A 12,670-nucleotide genomic window follows, 5' to 3' on the forward strand; every position below is an offset into this window, starting at 1 on the left:
CTTGCCTCTGCTTACTTTTTATGCTGATTTTCCTATTCTTATTCTCTGAAAACTTCGAGCAGCAGCTCCTGGACATTAACTTATCACTGGGACAGTTCATCTTCGTAAATAGACGGAGAGTTTTAGCCATATTTCAACATTTTTACAACGACCTCAGTCTTACAGTAGCGTGGCCTAGCAACAGCTAAAGCCTGGTAGGCTACTGCATGCTATTTAGCTTAAACTAGTTGGTAGCTAAATGCCTCCGTTCTCTACAGATGACTTCCACAAACTTCTACAGAAGATGGCTGTGTTGGAAATGAAAATGCAACGGTTGGAAGTTAACGTGGAAGTGAATGGACTATGTCGTGGGAGTGACACCACTTTACCAGTGTTGCAAAATAATGAAAAAGGGTATGCTAACTCACAGCTAGTTAGCAGCTACAAGGATTCCAAGGAACAGGAGGGCTGTGTACCGGGTAATAAATCTACAAGTGGTAGTCCTCCCTGGAACCCTCTGGGGTTAGAGTACAAAGCCTAAGAGTAAATCATTTTCATGGGATTTGGGAGGACGGATAACAGGCAGAGCCCAGCGCTCAGAAATCTGTGATGCGACCGGCTGGCCTGCATTGTTATCACCCAGGAAGAGCGCCTCTTCAACCCCTAAACAGCCGTGGACAGCTGCTAAAGGGAGAATTACAAACAATCCTCCTAAACCACCAAGTGTGCCAATCCAGAACAGATACGCTCCGCTGACCGAGAGCCGGAGATCTCTTTCTGATGACCTGGATAACCTGTCCTCTTCACACAGCAGGGTAAGGACCAATAGCTACTCCAAAAGTAAAAGGCTAGAGGGAAAGCTAACGACTGGGCCTGAAACTCTGATTGTGGGTGACTCTGCTGTAAGAGATGTAAAAGGTCTGTGTAATAAGAACAACACCAAAGTACTCTGTTTTCCCAAGGGTGTGGTCTCTGACTTGGCTGAGAAGATCCTGCATATTGGGGCTGAACATCCGACTGTGAAGAATGTGGTACTACACATTGGAACAAATGATGTTGTGAAACAAGAGTCAGAAGTGCTGAAAGAAGACTTTAAATGTTTGTTGGAAACTGCCAGCTCTCTAAATGCAGAGGTGTTCATCAGTGGCCCTCTACCGCAAGTCAGAAGAGGAGTGGAGAGATTCAGCAGATTGTTTGCACTGAACACCTGGCTTTCAACTGTCTGTACTGACCATTCTGTCCATTTTATTGACAACTTTAACTTTTTCTGGGACCGCAGACATCTTTTCAAGGCAAATGGAGTTTGCCTGAACAAGTCAGGAGTGAAATTGTTTATCTCTAACATATTCAACTGCCTGCGTCATCAATCTGTTCCCTCTGCCAAGGACAAGCGGCAAGAAGAAGCAAAACAGGAGAAAGACACAACACATCGCTCAGAAAACCCTGAAGAGTTATCACTGCACCCGCCTGAGGAATGTTCTGATTATGGAAGACATATGAGACACACGGAGGAGTCTCCACCGCCCGTCACCCCCCCCCTGTCAACGCCTTTGAGGATACTCCGTTCACTCTTTCACCCTCGCCCACCCTCCTGGAGATCGCTGAACCCACAAAGGAGATACAGAGGGTTGGCACCGATTCCTTCCTGGAGTTCAAAGACCAAACTAAGGCGATACGCAGGGCTGGCACCATGTCCTTTACCCCCGCTCCTCAACGACGGCCACCAAAATCACCGCGGAGACGCGCACCATCTCCTCCGTCTTCATCACCGCGCCTACGTCAACCACCTCCCCACCCTGGCAGCATGTCCTCTACCCCCGCACCATCTCCCCCGTCTCCATCACCGTGCCTACGTCAACCACCTCCCCTCCCTTCAAGAAAGAAGTGAAAATGTGTGTGTACAAAACACAACAAACTCTTACTGATATGTGTGGGGTCCAGGCTCAAGGGCGTATGGCACTCTCAACTCTTTCCAGGACATGTCGGGGCCCTGCCTGCCAGTAGCTTTGCCGATATCTGTGTTGATAGGTAATAGATTAAGAGCGGTGAATCATCTTAGAAACAGGAAGCGCCCAAACGTTTGTGAGTTTATCTAATTTAGCAGTGATTCCATGTCAGCCACAGCTTGTTACAAAAAACATGACTGATAGTGTGTTTAACAAACTTAAACTAGCTTTATTAAATGTCAGGTCTTTGGCAGGAAAAACATTTTTAATCAATGATTTTATCACTGAGCAGTGAGCACAATCTCGATTTTATGTTTTTAACAGAAACTTGGATTGAACAAAATAACAGTGCAGCTGTTCTTATCGAATCAACCACTCCCAACTTTAGTTTTATGAGTCAGGAAAGAATGCATAAGAAAGGGGGTGGAGTTGCTATTCTGTTCAATGATTCCCTTCAATGTAGGAAGACATTGTATGGAAACTTTGATTCTTTTGAATATGTGGCCCTTCAGCTGAAATGCTCCTCTCGAGCTCGGTTCCTAAATATCTATAGACCACCCAAATACTGTGCAAGCTTTTTTGATGACTTTACTGAACTGCTGTCGATAGTGTGTATTGACTTTGACCGTCTAGTCATTGTTGGTGATTTTAACATCCATGTTGACAACCCCCAGGACAGAGGGGCTAAATAACTGTTTTGTGTTCTTGATAGCTATGGACTGACTCAGCATGTGACGGAGCCCACGCACAATAAGGGGCACACTCTGGACTTAATTATCTCAAAGGGTCTGAATATCTCTAAGGTTGTGGTGACTGATGTTGCACTGTCTGACCATTCCTGTGTTTTCTTTGAGAGCTCTATTTCTGTTCACACAAATGTTCAAAAAGAGGTAACCACAAAGCAATATTTAACTGAAAATACTAGGGAAATGTTTACTCAGAATTTTTCTACCACACTTGCCCCTGCTAACACCTCAGTAAATGAGCTAGTAGATCATTTTAATTCAAAAATTAAAAATGTTATAGATGCCATTGCTCCAATTAAGGTAAAGGAAGTGACTGGGAAGAAAATATCTCCATGGAGAAAGGCCATGACCGTGAGAGCAGAAAAAAGAGAATGTCGAAAAGCTGAACGCAGGTGGCGAAAAACAAATCTCCAGGTTCACTTTGACATTTATAAAGAGAGACTTGGCCTTTATAATTTGGAATTGAAAAATGCACGACAATCATTCTTCTCTGACATCATTACCAAAAACAAAAACAACGCACGTGCCTTGTTTGCTACCGTCGACAGACTAACTAACCCCCCAGTGTCAGTAGCCTCTGAATTTCTATCCACCAGGGCGTGCAATGATTTTGCCTCCTTTTTCACTGACAAAATTCAGAAAATCAGACAAGCAGTCAGTGCCTCTGCATCAGGAACAGCAAATGTGTTGTCTCTGTGTCCACTTAACATCAATTCAGACATCATGACACAATTCCATCAGATTAATGATAAAAACCTAGAGGACATTATTCAATTTCTGAAATCCTCCTCCTGCTGCCTTGATATTATTCCAACAGGATTTTTCAAAGATGTTTTGCCTTGCATGGCCTTAGATCTACTTCATATAGTAAACAAATCTCTTCACTCAGGTATTTTTCCACAGGCCCTGAAAACTGCAGTCATTAAACCGCTCTTAAAAAAGAATCACTGAGACTGCTCTTGTAAAGGTCTTCAATGACATCCACATAAACACAGACAGTGGCAGAACTTCAGTGTTAGTATTATTAGATCTCAGTGCTGCGTTTGACACTGTTGACCACAACATATTACTAGACCAACTAGAAAACTGGGTAGGACTTTCGAAAACAGTTCTAAATTGGTTTGATTGATTGGTTTTAAAAAAAAAATGTAAGTGAAACATCCGGGGCTTTTCAGAAAACATCCGGGGCTTGAGCCCCAGTAGCCACCCCCTAGCACCGCCACTGTTTACGTCTTCTCTGTCACAGTTTGTTTTCTCTTCATCAAAGGTAAGTGTAACATCTAGGTTGCCTAAAGTCTTCTTCAGGCTTCGGTTGTACCTAGAACCACACTTCCCTGTCACTTCTGGTTGCAAAAACCAAGATGGCGACGGCCCACATGCTAATCGAGGTTGCGTTCCGATAATCCAAAAATCAGCTCCTAAATTCTAACCCTATCTCCTATTCCTTGACCTCTGAGTGAAACGTCACGGGGTTAAGGGATAGTGGATAGGAGAATTCAAAAAGACTTAGGAGAAGAGACTGCGGTACTTTAGAGAATCCGAATGCACTTTCACTATCCGACGTGTTTATGATGCGCCAGCGGACGTCATGAATGTGCGTCTGCTGCTGTGGGGAAACTATGGAAACTACAGCTTTCTATACAGCGGACTATAACATGGATGTTTAATAAGAACGACGGACTCATCTAGAGACTCTGCACCGTGCTCTGGTGCTGCTGCTTTGCTTTATGAACGTGGACAACAGAGAAACATATTCTTCATGACCAAAGTTGGAATTGAAATAAAAAAGGAAAGTGAAACTTATGCTCGTCACCCTCTCCCTCCGGTCCACATTAATACAAATGATCCCAATACGTATAATTGTATTGTATGAACTATGAAAATATCTTAAAATCAATACAAATGTATTTATTATTGGATGGGTGGCGCAGTGGTCTGTGCATCCGATCATCAGATCAAGGGGGAGTGCTGGGGAACTCCAGTTCGAAACCCGCTCCCGCCCCCAGGCGGTTGTGTCCTTGGGCAAGACACTTCACCCGGATTTGCTCCTGTGGGTATTGTCCACAGTACATGTATAATACTAATGTGTACGTCCATCTTCACGCCTCGATGACTTCGAGGCGTGAAGATGGACGGTGTGGCGCAGTGCGCTGTGCAATGATCATCAGATCAAGGGGTGAAACCTGCCGCTGCTGCGTCTGTAAAGCCGTTGTGTCCTTGGGCAAGACACTTCACCTGAACTTGCTCCTGTGGGTATTGTCCACAGTATCTGACCATTGCATGTATGATATATGTGTAATGTGTGTATATGTAAAGCGCTTTGAGTCATTGATAAAGCGCTATAATAAATGTAAGGAATTATTAATTATTATTATTATAAACGTTAGTCCTTAACATCTATCCCTGTGTATATCACCATTCGAACATCTTTTAAAAGTTGAACAAACTCCACACAGCTCAGTAAAGACTGTGAAATGTTGACTTTATTTGATCATTTCAGTAAAAACTACGTTCATATTTATCTTTTTGATTATAATACTGATTAACGTTCAGAAAAAAGCACTTTAGCAACTTACCACCTATGTTTTAAAATGCTTAATAAGCACCGTAACTTTCATGATATAATTTCTCGGTCATAATCGGTTGTTTCCGTGAACGGCCGACTGTTGAGTGACGGCAAATGCTGCGGCTGCAATGCATTGTGGGGCAGCATTTTCTCCTCTCCTTTCGTCAAGGGAGGTCCAGTGGTTCCTAAGCTAAAGGAGGTTATAAAGGAAGTTTGAAACCTCCTTTCCTTTCATTTGGAGAATTGGAACGGCACTTAACATGGCTGCCACTGACGTACTTCCGGGTCATTTCACTTGGTTAGGAAGGTTCCTATGCTAAATGGACTATTGGAACGCAACCCTAGAGTCTTCAAAACTGCAGTCCGTAAACCAATGGCGTCATACAGTAGTTACTTTGTCCACTTCTTACAGTCTGTGAAGACACTGGATCCTACACTTCAGGTAATGCTAGTTCATGTCATCCTGTTGCTAGACTCTCCCTGAAAAGAGACTCTACCATATGCTTGGTCAGATTTCCCTGGATAAACATTGGTTTAAAATATATATTTAATTTCAGACGGGCTCCATCAAACTGAATAACAAAAGACTGAATAGCTTTATCTTGTCCAAACTCATGATCCTCACTGATTTCTCTTCTTGAGTGTTTTTCGTCCCTTTGCTCCAGCTGCTGTACGTGACCAACCATCATGCCTCACTCTGTCTTCTCCTGTATCTATTTCTATAGGCCCCTCACTGAGTATCACAGCTGATTACCTAATTCCATTGGCTCTTGCTCTGCCTGTTCTAACGCAAAGAAAAACGTGCTTTCCTCAGCCACGCATTTGAGCTTTTGTCCAGTGAGCCGCAAATACTAGCAAAATAAAGTGATACAGGACATTTGTGTAAATCACATTTTCGAGGGATTCTGTCTTTTTTTTATGTTGACTATCAGCAGAAACCAGAGGTAATGGAAGTTCTACTTTAACATGCAGGCGCCATGGCATAGGGACGACAAACATGCAAAAACCTTCAGCCATATGTGGGAAATAGACTAAGCCCGCAGCTCAATGGACGCCATTAAAGCATCGTTCAATTTTATACGAAAACCTTCATCAAAGTTACATGACAAAGAGACAAGAGGTCTTAAATGCCCACTTTCTTTTCTTGCGTGTTCAGCCACAGTTACTGTCACTTTGCTTCAAATAAGTCAACTAAAACTCAGTCTGGCATTCTGGGAACACAGCATAGGAAATCTAAAGTACACACAGCAAGTGGTTGGAAAAGGAGACAATCGGAAATAACTATCTGACAGAGCTTTTTGTAGCTTTTGTGATATTTAAAAGTAGATTCAGATCAGAACTATCACTGGGTTGGTTTTTCTCACTACTATTCACCTTTAAACTGAGGCACTGTAAAGTTCTGAAGTTTAGTACCCCTTATTTTAGTAGTGTAAAGAGCAACAATTCAAATAGTTGGTTATTTGAATGTTAGTGAAGTGTACAACCATCCGTTAATTAAAAGGATTATATAACTGTTTCTGACAAAAGGCAGATGTTGGTGGGGGTTTTGTCTGTTGGGATTTTTTCTTGTCTAGTGCACACACAAATTGAAGTGTAAAAACAAACATTTGCTGTTTGGGGAGTCAGTTGTTATGCCAGAACATAAAAGAAAGAAAAGAAACGGTCATTTGAAGTTCCCACACATTTCCTGGCAAATAAACCTGTACCTGTAGCAGATTTTGTTAACTTTATTCCAAGCCAGTCTAACTATTTAGTACTGTTTTCAAGCTTTATGCTAAGCTATTCAACTGGCTGCTGGCTCCACCTACATTTCTAACGAAAAAACATCATAGCAAATACCAAAATACCCTACTATTGCTTTCCTTGATTAAGTATTGCTTTGTCTTTGCCTTCATTTACCCTGCCTATTAGTTGTTCACATCCAGCTACAACCATCAGAGCAGTGAGAAAGCTAATTCAGACTCTTCCTCAGTGACATTGTTTGTTGAGCGGGTTAGGGTAAGGCGTGAGAAGGTAATGATGAAGTTGAGTCACTGCCAGTGACAGAAGTCAATCTTTTGCACAAAGCCTGTACGGCTGAGGTGTGACAATAGTGTGTTTCGTTGACATACATATGCCTAAAATGTAAGGAATTATTATTAATTATTAGGGGTACATGTGTGTGTCCAGAAAAGAAATTCCCATTGTGGGTTATTTATGTTTGCAGAAATGGTGCATGTTAAAGTTTACAGAGCTAATGTCAGATGCAGGAGTGAAGATCTCAGCATACAGTTCTGAAGAAAAAAGGTAGAATAGATGGAAGTAATTGGCTTTAAAATCCACTTGACTCTACCTCCTCACGGTTAGTGTGTGCATCTGTATTCCTGTGTGTTAGCGTGTCATTAACAGGATTTATTGCACCAGAAATAGCCTGGAATAGACAAAGGTAATTGGCTTTGCCTGTCAGGGAATCAGATTAAAGTCAGTGTAACATTTCAGATTTACGTTTAAGGCTTTTGACTGACGATCTTATCCGAAGAGACTTAGAGGGAAGAATAAGCAGCTTATTGTCAGTTAGACGCTGTATCCATACCTGATCATCGCCATTGGTTTTGTCCAAGAAACTGAATTATTTAAGAGCGTTTAGCCACTTGGAACCACAATAAATTGGTTGTGTTTGATACCCAGTTGCACATCGTTGCTCTTGTTTCTTTCTCCTTTTCGAAGGAATATAGTAGAGGGGGGGGGGGGGGGTCCCTCAGACACTAAGAGCATGTGTTTTGTAAGCTCTGCATAAAGACCATGAAGTAAGTGTAGTGTAGTACATTTGGAAAATAAACTATAAACTGCTTCAACTCTTCCTGAAAAGTAATGTACAGATCTGTTGATATTCAGTGCCTCATGAGTCCAAAGGCTCAACGTGTACAAAAGTCTTCTATATTTAACTGGATTTATTTGTGTCCTAAAATGACGGATGAGGCTAATTTTAATATCAAAGGGCTAAAATTAAAATCTCTAAAATGTCAAAACGCATTCTTGCTGTGCAACCCAAACATTAAGGAGAGTAAAATTGGCTTAAAATATAGTAGAGAAAAGTAAACAACATACAGAAGCGCTGCATTTATCTGTTAATGCTGCTTGAATAAGCACTGGTTTGGGAACGTTGATATTAATCACACCTCCAGGATCTCGGATTCTAGGATTTGTGTGTGTGTGTGTGTGTGTGTGTGTGTGTGTGTGTGTGTGTGTGTGTTATTAAAGTATAAAGTGCTTATTCCTGCTCTGTCTACGTGTGTGTGTTAGGCACATGATGTTTGCATTTTGTCATCCGCTGTAGGCTATATATGCATACACGCGGGGATGAGGACTCTGTGACTAAGAAGAGGCGAGCAAGGAACAGAGGACTGTGGAAATAGAAACAGCGGAATGAAATGAAAACACTACAAACAAAGTGACGGGGGGAGAGCAATAAGTGGAACAGGAGACCGATAAGACAGTGGTTGTTTAAAGCAAACAGGGGCAAGAGAGAGTGACATATAAGAAGAGAAGAGAAAAGGAAAAAGGGAGAATGAGCGGAGGAGAAGAGAAAGCGAGTTCATGCTCCAGTGGAGGGGAAGTCAAGCCGCGCTGCAGCTTTCTCTTCAGCCTCGATACAACAAACTGTAACTGCATCACCTGCTGCCACACACACACGCACACACATACCATGTATACATCACTTCAGGGGACATTACATTGACTTACATGCATTTCCTGGAGACTTAACCTTAACCATAACCATAACCAACACATGCCTAACCCTAACCTTTACCCTAACCCTTACCCTAAACCTAACCAAGTCTTCACCCTAAAATTAATGATCCCCCTTATGGGGACCTCCAATTTGTCCCCATAAGGGAGGTGAGTCCCCACACGTGACTGTGCAAACAGATTTAGGTCCCCACAAGTATAGTAATGCTAGGCCACACACACACACACACACACACACACACACACACACACACACACACACACACACACACACACACACACACACACACACACACACACACACACACACACACACACACACACACACTGACTTTATATGCACTCACACTTCTGTATTCCCACATAAGCAATGTGAGTCAGAACACATGTAGAAACACACAACTATCTTTTTTGTTACTTGGATTGACCTTTCACATATTAACACACTATTAATAATTCTCCCCACTTTCCATAAACGGTGGGGAGAACGTTGATCACAAGAATGTGCACCACACATTGGAAGGCCAACTCAACTCACATACAAAAACACATGCACATACATGCATGTGTTTTAGGTGAAGACACACAAAAACACATGTGTATTTGTGTGTCCTATTAGCACACTTTCTGTAGAAGATTTAGAGCGATGTTCAGGTTAGGTTCAGTTTGAGGTTAAGCATCACCGATACTCAGATTAGGAGAAACAGGTACAGTTTTAAAGAACTTTAAAGGATTTTGTTACTTAGTACCCATTTTTTTATTACCAATAAAAAGCCTAATAATAATGACTTTTATTTTATGTAGCAACACACCACAATCACAATGATTCTATGAATGTAGAGGGTTATCTTAATATCGTCATTTAGTGACCATGGGATAAGTGATAATGATCATGCAAGACGTTTGAAGGGATGAATAATGACTGGTATTCCAGTAATAGTGAAATATCAGTAGCTTTTTGCATCAATCAAAAGATGTTCAGTTAGCTATCAGACACCTCCCAATATTCCCATCTGAGAAGCTAACACCAATACATGTCATTGCCCTGAAAGGAGTTATAGCTATATGTATAATTGCATTAAATATTTATTGAAATGCCAATTTAACTTTGGCTCTTCAGGCATGTGGCTAAAAAGTTATTGCACACAAGAATAAATCATCACAAAACATCACATGTTCAAGAAAGCAGTAGCAGTAAAAATGAAAGAATATACGGTTGATGGTTGAACAAACTAACCTGAGTAGTTCCTGGTGATGCTCTGAGTCTGCAGAGCTTCAGTCTGTGTTTCTGTCTGCGCTTCAGTCTGCGCTTCAGTCAGCGCTTCTGTCTGCGCTTCAGTCTGCGCTTCTGTCCGCGCTTCAGTCTGCGCTTCAGTCTGCGCTTCTGTCTGCGCTTCAGTCTGCGCTTCTGTCTGCGCTTCTGTCTGCGCTTCAGTCTGCGCTTCTGTCTGCGCTTCAGTCTGCGCTTCTGTCTGCGCTTCAGTCTGCGCTTCTGTCTGCGCTTCTGTCTGCGCTTCTGTCTGCGCTTCAGTCTGCGCTTCTGTCTGCGCTTCAGTCTGCGCTTCTGTCTGCGCTTCTGTCTGCGCTTCAGTCTGCGCTTCTGTCTGCGCTTCTGTCTGCGCTTCAGTCTGCGCTTCTGTCTGCGCTTCAGTCTGCGCTTCTGTCTGCGCTTCAGTCTGCGCTTCTGTCTGCGCTTCTGTCTGCGCTTCAGTCTGCACTTCGTTGATCATCAGGTTCTCAGTCTGGAGGTCTGGCTGCAGCTGGATGGGGGTCCCGGTCCAGTCCTCCGGCAGCGTTGTGGTGCTCTGTAAGTCCTTTGGGCTCAGGGTGGAGCCCCCTGCCAGCACCACAGCACAGAGCAGCGTGCACAGCAGCATCCAGAGTGGGGTGCTCCGAGTGGGGGGTCCATGTTTGGGAGACATGGGGTCAGCTAATGAGGAAGAAGAGCTCCGTGAGAGGGACGATTCACAGCCTCATGGTCTAGTCTCAGCGAGAAGATCCTTTAGAGGAAAGTTTCTCTCTTCTTCTCTCCTCACTCCCTCAGCAGAGAGAGGAAAACCCCCTCTGCGCTCCCCCTCATGATGTTGCCGCGCTGTAAGAGATAGGACAGAGAAGCCAGTAAAGGAGAGTGTATGATAGTGTGTGTGTGTAGATCCAGCTGTAATCTGCTCTCACATGCTGTTGTTTCCTCTCCGGCTCTCCTCTCTCTCCCTCTCCGGCTCTCCTCTCTCTCCCTCAATGCTCTCTCTCTCTCTCCCTCACTGCTCACTCTCTCCCCCCCCCCTCTTAACTTCCGCTGGGCTGACTGAGCTCTTGCGTAACACTCACTCATTCGCTGAGCTGTGCTGAGCTGTAACTCATGCAGCCCTAAGTCCTTTCCCTCTCTGCCCCTTCACTCTGTACTTCCCCTGTAATGGTTGTATGCACAGTTGAATTAAACAATTTAGGCAATATTTGCTGATGGCTCACATCAATAGATCACAATGTACTTGGCCACTCAACTGGTTGGAAAACAGATTGAAAACTAAAGCTGAATGTATAGGTGTATACTGTGGAATGGTTTAACTAAGCCCAACTCCCCAATAGCTGCAAACCACTTAGGTGCATGTGTCCACACAAACCCCTAACCCTAACCCCGCCACATTTCAGACCGCACTGTGGCTAATTGTGGGTAGATATAACCCTAACCCTGTGAGTGACCTTTAAACTATGAATGAGTTTCTTATGTAGGAGGTATTTGCTGCCGGACTTCTGTTTACCTGAACTGAAGAGGTCTGTGTGATTTGAATGGAGGAAACTTAGCAGCAGTTGCTAAAGTATGCTAGCCTTGAGGTTTGCACTCTGTAAGGCTCCGTTTCATACTGATAACAAACAAACACACCTCTGTGTTATTCAGGAGTCACTTTGACGATGTGATGCCGAGGTTTTGCATGGCATATCATTTATTAGAGCAAAACAAATGTGTTATTGCTGTGGTGTAATGTGACATCCCACAGACCAATGTTAGTATACAAATAATCACATTGTCCTTGTGTGTACTATAACTGTTACATTCAGTTTAAAACGTCACGTGCTAGCTCACCCACAGATGTTGCTTTGCTCTTTGTGGGCCCAGCAGCTGCTTAGCTGAAAGAGGCTATATTCTGCTTTTTGGCGATTTCCTGTAGTATGTTGTTTAGGTTTTTGTGAATGGTCTGCAAAGGCTGAAACCCAAAAGTTCCCCCAGAGGGACTTACTCTTCCACACACTTCTTTTATTTTCTCCTGAAACATAGTGACTTCACATAGTTACTCTGCGCTTCCATTGGCTAGCACTCCAAATACATTTTACGTGATAGCATAGGCTAAGAGATGGGACATCTGGCCAGCTAACCAATCAGAGAGAGGGTGAAAAGAGGCGCTGCAGCACAGGCAGTATGAGGAAAAACTAAGAGCTTTTTGAACATTAAAGCATGTAAACATGTCACAGTAAATGAACAAAATGCAATTATGAAACCCGAAAACGATCATAATAGGGCCCCTTTAATCTCAGAGAATCTTTACCACACTAAAGCCCAAGCTAAACTCAAAAGATTGACATTTTGTGTGTGTGTGTGTGTGTGTGTGTGTGTGTGTGTGTGTGTGTGTGTGTGTGTGTGTGTGTGTGTGTGTGTGTGTGTGTGTGTGTGTGTGTGTGTGTGTGTGTGTGTGTGTGTGGGGTCACAG

At 43.1% G+C, this 12,670-nt stretch overlaps 1 protein-coding gene across 7 annotated transcripts in view; it reads right to left on the reverse strand.

Moving 5' to 3' along the window:
- Nucleotides 1-12,670, reverse strand: part of LOC117468409 (uncharacterized) — a 49,070-nt gene that overhangs the window by 17,935 nt on the left and 18,465 nt on the right. For 5 of the 7 annotated variants that reach the window (XM_071201772.1, XM_071201769.1, XM_034112495.2 and 2 more), the window contains one exon: nucleotides 10,204-11,058. In XM_071201772.1, coding sequence (XP_071057873.1) covers nucleotides 10,204-10,888 — 685 coding nt within the window. In that variant the 5' untranslated portion in view covers nucleotides 10,889-11,058. Of the gene's footprint in view, nucleotides 1-10,203; nucleotides 11,059-11,141; nucleotides 11,243-12,048; nucleotides 12,170-12,670 lie in introns of those variants that run through there. The other 2 variants (XM_071201770.1, XM_071201773.1) reach the window with 2 other exon arrangements.

The sequence above is a fragment of the Pseudochaenichthys georgianus genome, chromosome 23, assembly GCF_902827115.2.
Source record: "Pseudochaenichthys georgianus chromosome 23, fPseGeo1.2, whole genome shotgun sequence".
Classification (NCBI taxonomy): domain Eukaryota; kingdom Metazoa; phylum Chordata; class Actinopteri; order Perciformes; family Channichthyidae; genus Pseudochaenichthys; species Pseudochaenichthys georgianus.